This window comes from Ammospiza nelsoni, chromosome Z (genome assembly GCF_027579445.1).
Source record: "Ammospiza nelsoni isolate bAmmNel1 chromosome Z, bAmmNel1.pri, whole genome shotgun sequence".
NCBI lineage: Eukaryota > Metazoa > Chordata > Aves > Passeriformes > Passerellidae > Ammospiza > Ammospiza nelsoni.
In genome coordinates, this window is record NC_080669.1 from 28,840,324 (window position 1) to 28,857,936 (window position 17,613).

The 17,613-nt window shown below is 36.3% G+C and overlaps 1 protein-coding gene across 4 annotated transcripts in view; it reads right to left on the reverse strand.

Annotated features, from left to right (window-relative positions):
- Window positions 1-205: 205 nt before the first annotated feature.
- The window catches only part of SPIN1 (spindlin 1), a 62,466-nt gene continuing 45,058 nt past the window's right edge, over window positions 206-17,613 (reverse strand). For all 4 annotated transcript variants that reach the window (XM_059491798.1, XM_059491796.1, XM_059491795.1 and 1 more), the window contains exons 3-6: window positions 13,795-13,843; window positions 8,310-8,563; window positions 7,179-7,412; window positions 206-3,952 (exon numbers count right to left, since the gene is read on the reverse strand). In XM_059491798.1, coding sequence (XP_059347781.1) covers window positions 3,753-3,952; window positions 7,179-7,412; window positions 8,310-8,563; window positions 13,795-13,843 — 737 coding nt within the window. In that variant the 3' untranslated portion in view covers window positions 206-3,752. The remainder of the gene's footprint in view (window positions 3,953-7,178; window positions 7,413-8,309; window positions 8,564-13,794; window positions 13,844-17,613) is intronic.

Consider the following 17,613-nt stretch of genomic DNA (forward strand, 5'->3'; position numbering starts at 1 on the left):
ATACAATTTAACAGTATGGTTTTCCTTAGGCAAGTCCCATCTTGCAAGCAAACATATTTCATAGGGCAAGTATTATACCAGCATACATGGCTCAACATTAAAATAATAAATCCCCTTCAATCAGAAAAATGAAGAAACTGCTTCTTCAAAATCTGAAATCACATCTCTGTGTTTTGCTCATGAGAACAAAGTTTACAGGCATAAGTTGCACATAAAGGGTTTATTTTAAATGTTTTAAGGATAGAGTTACATCATAATTATAAAAATTACTTACAGAATTAAGTAACAATTTAAAGTGTTTATACTTCTAAATGCAGAGAACAGGGAACTGTCTACATTGTTCAAAATAAAGTAAAAATAAAGAAACCAAGCTCTAAAGATGAATTAATTACCTAATTTAAAAATGTGAACACGAAGACCTCTGAACTATACACATACCAAGAACCATCCAAATTGCACTAATGATGTAAAATACAAAAAGCACAGCATTTTCAAGGAACCAGAAACTGTTTTTACCATAATTCTTTTCCCTGATGCAACTAGACAATTCTCTCTGAAGACAAAGCCCCTATGTTTAAACAATCCATTTAAAGAATGCTTCTACCTATTCCAACAAAAAGGGTTTTCCCCATCTCTACTCCAACATAGTTTAGGGTTTGGCACTCAAAAGAAAGAAGAAGAATGTAGTGTTCTGCAATTCAACTGAAATTTTATTTTTTTCCTCAACAGAATACATGGTCCCTTCAAATGCTGTATGACACATACAACTGGAAAATTACCTTCCGTTGGCACTATGCTCGTCTCACCGGTGCATTTAATCCTACTAACAACCATTAAAACAGCACAATAAGCAAATTCACAAAAAACTGAACACAAAATAAAAACAGAACAAAACAAAAACCTAAACATTTTAACATGCAACTTTAGTTTGTTACATTGAATGTTCTAACCCTCTAAGCATGCAAAAAAGGATGGTCTGCATTTAAGTTGTTTTTTTTTTCCCTTTTAAGTTTTACATGGCAGCCTGACATCACACACACACACACACACAATATACAACAATACTACAGCAGGTAAATGTGAAAGGTGAATAACTTTTTATACAAAGATCCATGGCTTGTGCCATCACAAGCCCTATGTGATTTTGGAAAGTAATGTTGAACCCCTATAACAAGGAACCAACATTTAGTTACCAGGGTAACGCAAGCACTGCATGCAGATCTGAAACATGAGCCTAAAACAAAGCCCAAAGCAGATGGGCAGGGAGTGGAATTAGTCTCAAGCCTCAAAACTGTGGTTTAAGCTATCGAAAAAAACCAAACCCAAAAAAAACAAAACAAAAAAAATATCCCCAAAAAAACCCCAAGTGAAAATATCCACACAACAGACAAACGGGGACATCCAAAAATGACAGTGAAATTTACAGTTTGTAGATTATACTCTAATTGTCAGAATACATAGTGTATTCAATAGGCTTGCAGAAAACCCACAAATGCAAGCCTAATTCTAGAAGTGTTCCAGTAGACCTAAACCTCAGATATTTCAAAACAAACCTCTTATTCCTCAGAAATATAGCCCCAAGCTCAGTGTACTAGGTAATCCATGTATCTTGTGTGTAATTAATACACTCACTCATTCCTGTGCCACAATTATCGACTTGGGCTCACGGAGCCAGGCTCAGCTTTGAGATTTACATGCAGGACTCTTAAGAGTCAATAGAAAACACAACAGATCTGCAGGATGAAAACACTGTGTTGCAAATCTGCTCACTTTGTTCAAACACAAGAAACATTTACGACTCAGGTACTTACTGCATAAGGACTGCATCGGAAGCTATTCACTGAAAGACAATAGCCTGCCTTTGGTTGCCCATGATGAAATACTGGACATAATGCAATATAGTAGCAATGGACAAAGAATTAAGGTATCATATTTATACGGAGAGTATTTATTACCATTCAACAGCATAATGAGGCACAAGCCTTAAGGCTAAAATATGAAATCAGGCAAAAAAATGGACAGAAAGGGGCTTAAACCACTGAGTCTTCAATATCAGGAATACCCACAACAGAGGTCATCTGCACCTCTGTCCTCTGATTAACAGCTCCTGCATTCTTCCACTAATGGCACACAGCTGGATATCAGGGTATTTGTTCCTTCCATCAACAGTGTTAACTGTCTTCACGTTCTGTACTTCTGTGAAGCAGTTCTTGAAACTTGCAGAGCTCTGCATTTATTGTAACATGACAACCTTGTTGCTGTGCTGCACTGTTGTTCCAATTCCATTATTTTTAAAAGCTGCCACACTTAAGGAAACCCTAATTTTCATTTACAACTATCTTGCAAGATTATAACCATGAAAAGATTTTGCAGTTGTGGGCTGCTATTTACATCCACAATCTAATGCAGATGACAACAACTGAGACTGCCTTATAGCTTCCATTAGATAGTACACCACTGGCATGCAGAACTCTAGTGTTCATAGAATGAAATTAATGTTAACAGCATACCTCAAAGCAAGTACAATGTACACCACAAAAGGCAACAACAGGCTTAAATTGTAGATTTTTCCAGACACTCCTTAAGTGGAAAAGCCAGAAAAAGAATAAACCGGGAAGATGCCTTCTTGAACCAAAATTATTAAAAGCAAACCAAACAAAGGAATGCAACAGACTGAGCAGAAGGCAACAAATGCTTCTCCTTCTCTAAAATTACATCTTCACTGTAAAAGGACATCCCCTCCCACTCCCCTGGTGTAAGATTGTATTTATCATGGAAAATATTAACTACTGTTAGGCTTCTAAGTCCACACACAAACATTCAGGTTCCTAGGTTTTGATTTTAAATGAGAGACTACTGATGCCAATGCGTAGTCTAAAGTCTTCTGAAGTAGCATATATACTGTTAGAGTTGTGGCACCAAGCACTTGGGTTTTGCTAAGAAGTGTGTATAACAAACAAAGAAAGAAGTACAACATTTAGGATTGAAGGCAGCCTTGTTGCATGTATTTTACTGGTTCCTACAACTTGTAAATATGGGCCATTAACCTGCATATTCTAATTAAGTGGTTATACAGATTAAATGTAATTTTATAGCTTAAAGCCTTTTCACTGAAAGGTGCGTAATCCAACACTTGATATCCTACTGCCCTGTGACTAGTAAAAAATGCACAAGCATTTCCATACACTGCAAGTTCTTAAAAAGCTAAATTTGAAATAAAGTGTAAAAACACAGCAGATTGATGTTACTTGGGTTAGGCACTCCTTGATACTGCACCAACTGTTTAAACCTTTCAGAAAAGTCACCTCTGTCCCAACCCTGAAGACAAGGACTGCCAGTATCCAAGAAATTAAATTTAATGTTACAAAAGAAGGCGTATCAAAATATCAAACTACACTTGCATGTGGCAGTTGAACAAGTGAGTGCAAGATTGAAGAAAAAGTCAAAATCTATGAAAAAATTTAGATTAATGATTACAACACTAGATCAACTTTACACAGCTTGAATTTGCAGCTGTTCTTAGCTTTTAACTCCCTCCTGCCCAAACATACTGACTTCCTTCAAGAAAAGGAGTTCTTTTACACAAAATGTGTCATGTTTGTATTACTCAGAACAAAACAGTTTTGCTGGCAGAGATTGTGGGTTCGCAGGGACATTTAAGCTTTCGTTAAACTGGAAAGCAGTCGAGTCTTTGTGTCTACAAATTTTACATTTAATAGTTCCACAAATTTGGCAAAAGTTCATGATGATGTCTAGGATGTCTTCACCAAATCGTAGACATAAATATGGAAATCATCATCAAACTTGATGAAATAGACAGATGGTTTGGCTTCAACTTGATGAATGACCATGCCAGTCCTTTTCGAGCCATCTTCTTTGGCATATTCCACTTGTTTGCCTACCAGGCTGTCCACAACTTCACCTGGTTCCCGTTCTGCAGGAGGTGAATCATCTGTAACATAAACCCAGCATGCTTTAGTAGACATTTTTATAAAATTTTGCACTATGAAAGAAAACTGCACAGTCATCTTTAAAACTCATACAAAACAATTAGAATTTGTAAACAGATTACTTAATTTCATTCAGACAAGCATTTAACAATTGCCATGCTTGTAGAAAGTAGTTGCAGAAAAAGTCTTCAAGCAATGCTGTCTTCAGTGTTATAAAGACAAAAATAGCCCTTTGGTAAGAGAAGTAAAACTTTGACAGGAGGGTGTATGCACAAGTTGTAGAAAATGGCTGTAGATAGCTGAATTTCTGCTGAATGAGCAGAAAAAGGCATTGTATCTACTTAGCAGAAAGGTACCCTAACTTAACTTCCCTCTTCCCACACACATTATTCAAAGGTTCAATGCGTGCATTTAACTACAACAGAAGCATCTCTTCTGAAATGGTAGTAGGTGTCAACTCCTTATTAAAAGGGACTTTTGACTCCATATTTGAGAAATTTTGGTAAAATCTGACTGTATTATTTTCCTCTCTGGCAAAACCTAACCGGCCAATCCCTATGCTAAATCTGGATTATGAAAGGTGTGATTTGTAGCATGCCAAGTGATTGGATACAAGCCAATTACGGAACTTGATAAAGGGTAAAAAGTACTGTGTGGAGAACTGAAAGCTAACCACATCTTCTTTCTCAACTCCTCTTCTTTGATTCCTAATTCAGATAAACTTGTAGTTTGTATTCTACAGAAAACTTTCTAAAGCAGTTGCAATATCTAATGTGGCTTTTATTCTGGAAATCATAAGCTTTTAAATTAATAATTTAGTTACAAGTTTGTATTAAGAATCCCTTACAGATTCTACCAATTTTATTTTGAGTTTTGAGAGCTGTGAAAAAACTCTTAAAGAAGAAAAAAAAACCCAACAGGGAATGAATAGACTGGCTTGCATTTGCACTTTGAAAGTCTTGCAAACAGAAGGTTTTTGTTTTTCACTTCTGCTATGAATGCATTGTCATGCAGAGTTATTACCCTCTTAGTATGAGTTTTATATTTCTAGGCAAAGATGCAAGTTCAACTCCTACATTTTCACTTAGAAGTGTAGGCCAAGTTTTAGTATCAGATCCAGCACTATATTTTCCCCTCACAAAAAGAAAAAAGGTTAAAACAAATTACCTATTATTTGGTCTCCTCATATGTGCAGAACCTATATTTGATAAGGGACAGCACCCTAGAAATTTTATTTATAACATTATGGCAAGTTCCACCAAATTTATAGAAGTATTTGTAGATATTCTAAAATCTGATTTTGAATAATACTACTCCAAAATACTAACATCCAGTTGTTGAGTCAAGGACATGATTCAAAATATCTGGAAAGCACTCACATTCAGGAAAGGAAGCAAATACTTAGAAGTGTTTAGAAAATCAGTAAGCAATAATCTTTTGGCAAGCACAGAGGGTAAAGTGCACTAAAACCAATTAAGATTTAAATGGAAAGAAAGCGTTTAAGCTTTCCCTACTCCCAAGGTGGAAGAAAGCAAAGCAGACTTAAAATACATTCCTAGTCTGTTTTGATGGTTAATACAAAGAACAAGTTATTTTAACATTCAAATCTGAAAGAGCTGGCTTTATTTCTTTAAGAAGAGGAAGACCACTTTTTTCCATTAACATTTGTGGTTCCTTCTTTAAAGCATCAGAGATGTTGCTTTTTGCTAGGGCCAGAGGAGATGGTAATCTAAACACAGATCATTAACACAGAGATTATGCAAATAAGTGCCACTTTTTTATTCTGCCAGTAGATCATTACCAGTGGTGCATCTAAAAGAAGATGATCTCAAACTAGACTAATTACTAATTGGATAACTGTAGTGGTTGGCTACATAGTGCTTTGCATATGTATTAGTTACAATAATTTTCTTTAAATCCCAGATGGCTTTTGTCAAAAAGGGCTTTGTTACACAGGAGAAGTAAACCCAAAGTATTCTTTCTAATCTCTTTCTTTGAACTGACTATCTAAATCTCTAGAATAATATTGATTCTGTGAAAAGCCTCCTAAACTAATAGAAGTCCTGAAGAAGACTACTTCATCCAAAATGACAGGAAAGATACTAAGAGGAAATCTTTTCTTACTAGTGTTACAATATGTGAGAGAAAATCAATTTCAAAAAATAAGTACTTCTTTCCCACAAGCAACTACTCAAGAAGTTTTTCACACTGAAGACACATAGCTAGTGAAATTGTTCTTACTATATCAGTCTGACCCCAAATATTCATTCCCACAAGAACTGCTTCAGAGACACAAATAAGAGCCAACTCCACAAAACATGATACTTCTATAAGAAAACAGCAGTGGAAGATTTCTGGCTTGTAAATTTCCACTAAAAAACCAAAATGTAAAGTCTTTCACGGTAGCACACCCATATTTTCAGCAGAATTAGGATTAATTATGAAAAGGTATTACCCTGCATATGCCACTGCTATGAAAAGTTAAATATTTCAGCAGTTAACACAGATGTTCTTTCTTGTACTACCACATTTGTTAGCTGTGACACTGAAAAAAAAATTAAATGGCATATCAAATATGATGGTTGTTTGTCACCTGTCTTGACCACACATAAACCACAGCTAAATGTTTAACACAAAAAGCTGTCAAAAGAAAACAGTAACTTTTTGCCGTTGGCAGGTTATATACAACCATGAACAGGGACGGGACACCCAAAATCAGTGCCGTGAGCTGTTTATTTCAAACATCAGTCTCAGTACACTGTTAGGACAATGGAGACAACAGATGTGAACAGCTCACTGATACAAATGGAATGCTAAGGAAACGTAACGTTACAGCATAGCATAAAGCCATCTCAGCCTAGGTTTCAGCCAGTCACACATAGAGCATCAATGTATTGACAATAATTCTATCCAATCATATGAAACACACGTAACTGTAGTTAACACAATAAAGATTTCTTCTCTAACACAATGGCTCGTTTATGAGAGACTAAGCACAGAGACTCATTCATATTAACCTTCTAAAGATATACATTAGATAAACTTGTTGCAACCTAAAAGGGCAAATCGCAAAGGTTTATTGTTCTATTTCTCACGTCTGTGCTACAGCTTAGAAAACTTTCTGCTGCATTAGCAATGCTCACAAATCTGCTGTCTGAGGCCTGTTTTTTTTACCATTTCCTCAAAACCCTCTAATTTTATGGATCCCAACATAAGTGGCCTACTTACTTGAATCAGGCATAATGCGAAGGTCACCTTCTTTATAATCATCTAAGAGCTGGTACATGTACAAGACGGGATCCTTCTCATAGGTAATATAAAACCATGTGTTCATAATAGGAGCTCGAGCCAAAACCATCCCCCTCCATTCATCTTTTGAGCCATCCTCTGTCTCAAACATATGTTCCACGGCTTTACCAATCATTGTGTCTGCCAGGTGGGCATCACTAATTCGAGACGAAGCTGAAACGACAGCATTTCAGAAATTCATTCAAAATGTGTCTTTGTAAAAATAACCTTTATGCTGATTAATGCACAAATCTTATTGGCAGTTGGTAAATTCATACACAAAACAAATAGTGTCCATTCCAGAGAGTTTAGTGCTGCAGAACTAAGAACTTCAGAATGTTGTTAAAATAATTATGAATTATTGTACTCCCTGTGATTGAACAATCACAATGTAAGCTAACAGGAGATCAGTCAAGCAGCAGAGACTCTGTACTTTAACTAGACACTGAGCAGGGAGAGGCAGAAACAGTTCCATGATGGTATTAATTCAACTTTTGGGGAATTGTAACCAATTCCTTTGCAGTTAGAAGAGGCAAGAGCTTTTTCTATTTACAAACTAGTGTTTACTTGAGTAGATATCAAACTTGGTGGATTGAAAAACCTGCAGTTTAACAATCCAAGTGCTAATTCTGTAAAACAAAAAGCATTATTACTCATCAGGTTAATTCACTTAGAAAACGTCTTCCAGCCATTATTATAGTACATGGTGGTTGTACAAGAAAAAATGTAACCTTATTACTGTTAGACACACAAAATAGACAACACAGTCTAGATGGCTTAGAGTTGAAATTTTAACAGAAATATCAATGTTAATCTGAAAACTACAGAATGTACTGCATACTACTTTAAAGACAGAAGACAGCAATTGCACTCACTAGCATCATCAAAATTTGTTGGAATAGAAAAAAAAAATCAAAGCATTTAGATTACCTACCATGAGACAAAAGTGAAATTGAGCAGTAACATTTAAGTAGTCATGGGTTATCTGGGGGAAGTCTGCAGGGAAAACATTTGGTGATAAATGTCAGCCAATATGTATATCTATTTAGGAGAAAAAACCCAAACACTTACCAACTCTGTCTGGAAGAACTTCAAGTGCTGAAACTCTTTCATCTTTGTGAAGTTCTAGTCCATACACACAATCAAATCCATCATACTTTATGAGATAGAGTGAGGGATTTACAGGAACTTGATCAAGAACTGTGCCCTTCCATTGTGTTACAGGTCCACTTCCTTCTTTCCATCCGTGCTGTATCCTGCAGCCTACAATGTTTCTTCGTGGCTGAGAAATAGGTTTGCTTGGTCCCACATTGTTTCTATGTTTTCTGTACACAGATACAAACATTAATATTAAACAGGTACATACATAATCTGCCTCAAAAAATAACCGTATGCTTTTACATGACAATATATTTTATAGCTTAGCATACCTTATTCAAATTAGGTCATAAAGCTAATAAAATTTAATTGGAAAGAAGAAAAACATACTTAGAAGTAGTGACACATTTTTGACATGCTGTATAAGTTCAGTTTCCTAGCAGTAAATTTTAAATGTAGTTTGCTTAAACCAAAATAACAAATCCTATCCCTTGCTACACTGAATGTCAAAAGTGAAACTCACCTGATCAAATCTCAAAACACAAGGTTACCTGGCAGTGCTACAACTTTACTACCTTGTTACTCTCTGCAGAACAGTAAACAACTCCTTCCCAGAAGGAAGAAAGTGCAAGCATTATGTGGCTGACTGAAATTCTTTCAAAATGTTTGTTTTCCCTAAAACAGACCTATTTTCACCTGAGGAAAATATTGGCTCCTTCATTTACAGGTAATTTTGATTCCAAGTAGTTTTAAAGACACATGACAGCAACAACACTTCCATATTTAATATGGAAAATTAAAAACTGCATGTAATGTAAATGGCCAGAGAGGGGATACTCCTTTATGTGGAAAACAGATCAAGTAACTTTTTTGTCCTTCTGATATTATCATGGAATTGGCATGAAAATTCCCTCTGGTAAGTAACAGCTGCTATTCTGATGAACTGTAATGTCAGCTATTTGACAGTTCCAAATCACTGAAAGTGGTATACAAGTTTTGTTTTATGCAGCTATTAAAAACACAATTTTGAACACAAATGGAAGAAACTAAGGGGGATTATAAGAATATACAAAATTCTCCTGGATATCAACTATTTGTAAAACAAATTTTTGAGCTACTACTTGTAGCACACATCATTTCAATGGCAGTAATATGTGCACACAACTAGCTTAAAAGTAACATCTAAAAGATGATGAGTTGCAGAAGGCAATATTGTTCCTTAGATTAGAGATAGTGAGCAAAGAAAAAGGCTCCAGATATGATTAATGCTCTCATAGAAGTCCCTAGATGATCCAAAAAACACAGATAACAATCATACCACTGAAATCCTGGAAGCAGTATTTCAGAATAATACACTCACAATATGATATTGGAATGTTTAACACTGTATCATAACTGTAACCATAACTATTAAAAACAAGATACACAATTAACTTCAGTACTTGTCCCACCTCCAGATTTTAATTCATCATGAAGATCTTAGCAAGGATATTTTCAAATTTCACTTTTGTTATCATTTGAGGTTTCCAAAGATCAGGCTGCCGTTTTGATTCCTAACCTTGATAGCACAGATAATTGGAACAGGTTTGAGTTCCTATGAAGAAAAACTCTCCCACAAAGCTGGATCTAATTTTATGCAAAAACTAGAATGTACTTTCAGATTCTAGCTCTACTCAAGTATATATATGTGTTTCTAATTGTAACAAGTGTCAGTAATAGCTTACTATTACAGAATAAGTTCAGAGATCAGGTTCTCAGCACAAAATTGAGGTTGTTTTGTATTCGATTCATTTAATTAGTGCTAATGGAACACTGGTTCATTCAGAAGGGAATAAAAACTACTAGAAATAAAGAAAGTTTAAACTGACATTGCTTTGTCTAGTTTAAGCAGTTTATGTTGCTCATCATTTCATCTTTCAAAAAAAATTATAATGCTATTGATATTCAACCTCATAGTGAACTTTTACTTTCTGACTACAAAGCATAATATTTAATATTTATTTGGAACAATACGGTAGAAAGCTTTACACTCATTCTAAAAAAAGATGGGAGAAGATAACATAACTGAGTTCAAACAGGTTTATAATGCCTCATAGAGCAAAGATTATTAGGAATTTAATTACAAATCAAGTACCCACTACATGTACTTGCAGTTCAAATTTTTGTTTGAAGGTTGCATAACTGAACAGCTGCTCACTTCTCATTTGAAGTGGTCCATACTATAACAAATCAGATACTCAAACTATCTAATTAAATTATCAAGGAAACTCGTAAATTATCAAGGAAAACATACTTCTTGTATCTGAACATGGTAAGAAAGCAAGCAAAAGTTTCTAACTATTAGGAAGTACGTTATGAATGTACTTCCATGTAAGACAACCAAGTAACCAAAACTCCTTTCCTCAACAGCGTGCCATTTTTGTAATAAATCAAGTTACTCAGATAACCTTCTATGATGTTCTATCCAGAATGTCCAACACAATTTTTCCTTCTCTTTCATTAAAACAGTATTTAAAATTTCCACAGACATTTGCTCTTGAATATTTGAAAACAATTAGACATGTAAGAAACGAAGCCAGGATAAACAGAAAATAGCAAGTCCTGGAAGTAGTTCTTGACACATCAGACACATCATCATTGTAAACGGCCCTTCGATTCCCAAAAGTTTCTGATCCTCTTCTTTATCTTGCAGGCTGTATGCTGTTAAATAAAAACCTAATGCGAAAAAGTTTCATTATCAGAACCAGATACTTTGGAAATGTTATAAAGACTACACAGTCAGGAGGAAATCTGCCCAGATGTTAAAGCTGTGTTTATATGGTCCTTACACAAACTTTAATTTGGCTACTGCTATCTGGGAAACCAACATATCTCAGAACTGCAGAGGACTGCTAGCAGAAAAGTCAGCTATTACCAGAGAGTGGTGCTTAAACCACAAACTAGCATTTATAAAAATAGGAATGGCAATGCCCAGTAACCTACAAAGTTACTCATTAAAGTTTTGTTGTTGATTGTTTTTTATCCTTATCATGTCATCTCAGAAAAACACCAAAAGGAAAAAAAAAACCAGAAGGATGAAAGAAAATGACATCTCTCAGATATGCAAAACATGCAGAACTGTGAAAAACCGGAATGAAAATGATAAAATATTATAGAAGCAGTACAGTAGCAGTGGTCAGTATGCCTTCAAATTTCTCATGGTACAAAATAAAAGTTATTGAAAATAGGATACAAAACGTAATACAACTGTGATCTAACTCATGTCTATGACTAATAACATAATGGTGATCTGAGAATTGTTATTAACTACTTTTTAGAATATTCCGACTATGAGGCATGTTAATTAACACAGAAGTTTTCAAGTATGTTCTGTACTCCTTCAAAAATAAAAAAATTCATTAAGTTGTGAATTTCAGCTCTGGATGCTGCAGAAGCCAAGAGCACGTTACATTAAAGTGGTATCAAAATTTCAAAATGTTTAAGTCCACTTGTAATAAATTGCAATTATAACCTACACCTCCAAGTCTCTGAATTGCTAACTACAAGAAATCTGGAGAGGCTATGAAGAAAGGATTGCTTCATACCTGTGCTAGATCTTGCACTATCCTTATACACTAAGCGTGGAAAGAATGACATTTTTGAATTTATTGATTGATCTGATCCCAGTGAGGTCAGCTTCATATTGGCAGAGATCACCACTACTCAAGACAGAGCGCTTGGAAGAACTGCCCTAAAACCACTGGAATCATCTCCAAAAGACTTAATGGTTGTGGGCCCCTCTTTCCTTTAAAGAAAAGGGTATTGTCTGCCAAATAGTTAACTGCTATTTAAAGAGTTCAGAAGGCTCATCCACACTGCTCATTCTATCACAGCCTCACTTACTTAGTCATGCCTTGCTCCCTCCTCTGCCACAAACCTTCTGACACAAACCTTTAAAATCTCAATGGCCTTTGAGTGCTAGTAGGCTTCTTTTTCTTTTTCCTTAAATGAGGACATAACTATATAAATAGCTAAATCAGTGACAAAGTACATTACTAACTCACAGTTGATCATGTTGGCTCAGAGTAGTGTCAGCATACAGTATTACATCATATTCATATCCTACTCATTTATGGTAAACTATAAACAATGTTCCACTATTACACCTCATTCTCAGGCAGCACGCAAGAAGTCTCCTTCGCCTGGTACAAAAAAACCTTAACTAAGTAATAAAAAATTGAACTAGGCTAAATTAACATAAAACTGAGCTGGATGCTTAATTAAACACCTCAAAATTATATCACTTAAGATCAAAACTTCTTATGTCCCACAAAAGCTTTTACGCTAATAAGTTTACAGCCTATTTAGTTATTTAAATAAGTGTATATTAACACAACAATAAAGACAAATCTAGCCACCCTCAAGTACAAAAGGCAACCCACCTCTGATAGTCTTCCCATCATACACTCCTTTCTCTGAGCGGTTGAAAGAGAACAAGAGAAATTAAAGTTTAACCAACTCTACCTGCCCCTAGACAAAAAAATGTTTCTCTTTGCCTTCTATGAAGATAGACAAGAATGGATAATGATGAGCTGGTGGAAGGCATCAGAGTAGTTTAACATCAAGTGTTGTCCCTGGGAAACAGTTAACACTGTTAATAGTGATTAACTAGATTAACTGTGGAAAATAAACGTGCCAAACAAATTGCCTGTGATTGATACACACTATATGACTTTACACTTACAAACAGCTGGTAACATTTCAAGTTTCCCACTTACCCAGCTTAGAATTCTCTCACCAGATACAGCCAGATACGGTATCTTGCTGCATGACACTAAGACCAATTATATCCAGAAGGTTACCTCTACTTTCACACAGCTACTCACCAGTGTTCAGCTGCCACTATATAAGATGTTGAAGATGGAAAAATACATGCCATGAAAGTGTAGCAAAAGCAGGTATCCTTCCTTCACATACTAACAGCAACTTCCTTACAGAAGTATTTCAGTACATTCTTTATTTTTTAAAAATGAAAAATTTTTTCCAACACTATAGTTACAATGCTATCTATGATTAGATATATCTGAGATTCCTTCCCAACTGGGTTCTTAGTAAGGATGATTTGCAGGTTTTTTTGATCAGGTGACTGCAAGAACTCTGCGCCAGAGAACAAACATCCTACAGTAGACATGGCTAAGCTAGGCCTGAAAATCCTTCTCTACTGATTCCAGAAGAATTTCGAAATTGTATTTAAAAAAATATAATATTAACAGTCAAAACAACATTTAAAACTTTATCTGTGGGGCTTTCTTTACCCTACTACCCTCCTGAAAGGATTAAAAGTCTGACTCTACACACATACACAGACTGAATATTATTCCACAGTTTTCAAAAACAGAGTGGAACAATCAGATATATTTCTAGAACAGTACTTCCAGTTACTGAGAGCTATTCTTTAGTAAATATATCAACAACTTACTTGTGGGATGTTCTTTTCTTCATCATGCTGGCAGACACTCCTGCATGACCTACAATATAAAAGATGTTGGAATTACTGAAAAATAATTTAAGAACTTACATAAAAGCCATCATATTGAATGTCAAAATGTAAAGAATCCAAACACTTTCTCTTATGACTGATCAGTGAAAAGGCTCTAGAGAGGAAAAGGCTTTAAAGAGGTAGACATTGGCTATTTGCACATGAAGCTGGTGTGGACTGAACTTGGCTGGATGCCCGGTACCCACCAAAGCTGCTTCTCTCAGCTGGACAAGGGAGAGAAAATACAACCAAATGTTCCTGGGTCAAGAGAGCGTCAGAGAGGCATCACTCAACATTTACCATCAGAGGCAAACCAGGCTTGACTTGGGGAATATCAATTTATAACCAAGCAAGTCAGAGTAAGACAATAAGAAATAAAGCTAAATCTTAAAAATACCTTCCTCGCAGCTCTCCCTTCTTCCTGGGCCTAACTTCACTCCCAATTTTTTTCTACCTCCTCTCTCCCAGGTAGCACAAGTGGACAGGGAACAAAGGTGCAGTCAGTTAATCACAAGTTGTCTCTGCTGCTTCTTTCGTTCTCCACAGGGTTAGGGTTAGTTCTGCCTCCTCAGGGGAAGGACTCATCTTACTTTTTCCCCACTGAAGTGTGGGGCCCCTCCCACAGGAGACAGTCCTTTAAACTTCTCCAATGTGAATCCATCTCAGGGGCTACAGTTCTTGGCAAAAAGCTTCAGCATGGATCTCTTCCAGAGTGTGCCATCCTTCTGGAACAGGCTGCTCTACAGTGAGCTCCCCACAGGGTCACAAGACCTGCTTCAGCATGGGCTCTTCTCTCATGGGGCCACAGGTCCAGCCAGGAAACCTGCCCCAGTGCAGACTTCCTGCAGGCTCAGACTCCTTCATCCACACACCCCAGTGCAGGGTCCTCCATGCACTGCAGGGGCACAGCTGCTTCACCATGATTTTCACCACTGTCTGCACTGGACCCTCTGCTCCAGGGCCTGAAGCACCTCCTCCCTCACCTTCCGCAGTGACCTTGGAGTCTGCAGGGCTGCTGTGCTTACATAGTTTCACTCCTCTCCTGCAACTGCTATGGGGCAGAATCTTTCCCCTGTTCTTCAATACAGTGCCCACTGGCACTACCACCATCACTGACAGGCTCAGCTTTGGCCAGTGCAGATCCATCTTGGAGCGGGCTGGCACTGGCTCTCTTGGACACAGGAGAAGCTTCTACCTACTTCTCGCAGAAGTCACCCTTGCCATGTAAACCCAACACAGAAGCTCAGTGATGAATGTTAACGAGTGACAGCAACTATTAAAATGGAAGTTGAACTAAACACAACAGAGACAGTAGTTGCAATGGTCAATCAGCAACAATTGTGAATCACCAGGCTGTTTTAAGCTTCCATCCTTGAGTTAGTAAAAGGAGATGCCAATATACATCATCCTGAGTTAGCAAGATCAGCACTACCTGCGCCTAACAGAGCACATAAAAAACTAAAAATAAATAATTTTTTACTAGAAGAAGAGCACTGCACTCAACCCAGCGATAACTTGGGATGAATCTGAAAAATGGAAAGCTTTTAATAAGATGAAATGAGGAAAGCGGAAATCAGGCTTCTGCTGAAAGAGAGCAGCCATGAAGAATTCAGCAGAGGAAATATGCAAGATCAAAATGACAGAAAAACACGTTCAAAAGAACACTGTACATAAAAGGTAATGTGTACAGGTAGAAAAATCAAAATTAGTTATTGGAATGAAAACTGCAGCCTCAGATCACAGTCAGAGGCCACCTGTACAGGGATCATTTACTGGGGTTGACTGAAACAGCCCCTGTTAAAGTGATGCCTGATGGTGACCACATGGCCAGAAGATAACTGACTTTGATTCTGATTCTCCTTGTCTTCCTCACTATACAGCCTCTGAACAGTATGGAGTTAAAATTTCTTCACAGGAGCTTGTTTTGGACTGTTTTGGATTTTTTCCTTCTTGGTTGCCAATCTAAAACAATCTGGTCACAGTGCTGGACTGAACCATGTGTAACTCTAACAGCTCATGTTTATGTACAAACATGCCTAGAATTTTAACTAGGAATGCTTGAATTAACATTTGCAGAGAAGTGCTTTAATTTCTCTATAGGCTTAAACAAATCAATTCTTTCAAATTTGCACTGTGTTCATGTTCCAAGCATATCTACAACTACATACATATTGAAGAGAATCATACAGGAGTCAAGCAGTGACAGTACCAATAGTCTTTGAAGTCTTCCTAAGTATTTTACTATTTTAATTTTTGTATGCAAAATTTAAGAGGGCATACACAAAGTTACAGAAATGGCAGAACTAATATAATTAATTAATAATTAAAATAATCTTATGTTTAGTATATTCAAGTTTTCATCAGATAGTCAAGAATCTGCATTTCCAACAGTAATGATATCTGAAGTGTTCGTAATTTTTAAAAATTAGACCTTGTCTTTCAATTACTGCAGTAAAGATCCTTCTTGCAATTTTTGACTGTTACAAAACCAAATAATTAAATTGAGTAAGAACTTAGCAGGGAAGACAAAAAAAACTCAGAAAAAGTATGATTAGAAACACATAAGACTTTAGGACTTTATTACAACCTGTAAGAAAACTTTCTAAGCATAATTTCCGTTACCTCTCTGTATATGAGGCTGTATTCTATGATATGTAATATAATTTTAAAAAAATTATTAAAAATATGGTGATGTTTTATTTTAAAAGAAGTAATTTTGTCAAATCCAAGAACTGTTCTTACAAAATAGAGAAACTTCATCAACAGAAGATGAGCATATGTACTTAACATTTTACATTTCCAGCTAATGAGAGAAAAGTAAGATTTTGGCTAAAGTAGCTCAAGTAAAAACACAGCAAAACAACAGAATGGTGCAGCACAAGAATTTGCTTTCTGTCCACCTCTCAAGGACTCTGTAACCTGTAAGAAGGGAGATATGAAGGATTTATCTTTCAAAGTCAAGAACTGAAACACTAGATTGACACCGAAGGAAGATTTACTCCAACATTTGCAGTAAGTACAGAAGAGAAGTTATGCCGACCTCCAGGAATGGGATTTTGCTGTTTCCTAAGTTTTCACTTTGGGATCTTCAAATTTTGCTAAGATTCAACTTGTTCACTGATGTAATGAGCTCTATACCAAAGGCAACACAGACAACTAAGCACTACTCATCATCTTAAATCAGTCTCTTAAGAGAGCTCCTAGTTTAATACATGAAGTGATGGCATTTGGATGTTTAATAAATGTATCAAGTATTTGAAGATCCTAGGTTAAACACACTCTTGTACTAACCAGAACGTGATTTACCACAATTTGCCCTCTAAATTTGCACAGTCTGAATTCAGACAGGTCTCAGAGAGATGTAAACTCCTTTTAAGGATATATGGGGTTATACTATTGAATTGCTTGGCTACCGTAGTGGGTCTAATGCTGGCCAAATGCCAGTCCACCCACTAGAATTACTTACTCATTTTCTGCTGTGAGATAAGGATTAGAAGGAGAGCAAAGCAGGCTCAAACTTTAAAAGATATAAAGAAAACTTTATTAACAGAATTAAAAGAAAAAAAGAAAGAAATCAGAACAAACTTTCAAAACACTTCACCTCCCACCACACCCTCTTTTCTTTTCCACTGACAACGTAAAGAGACAAAGCCTGGGACTATCAGTCAGTTTACCACCTCTAAAATAGTCTTTCTTCAGTTCTCTTAGGGAAAAGAGTCTCTCTTGCCATGCCATGGAGACTTTTCCACAAGAAACAGT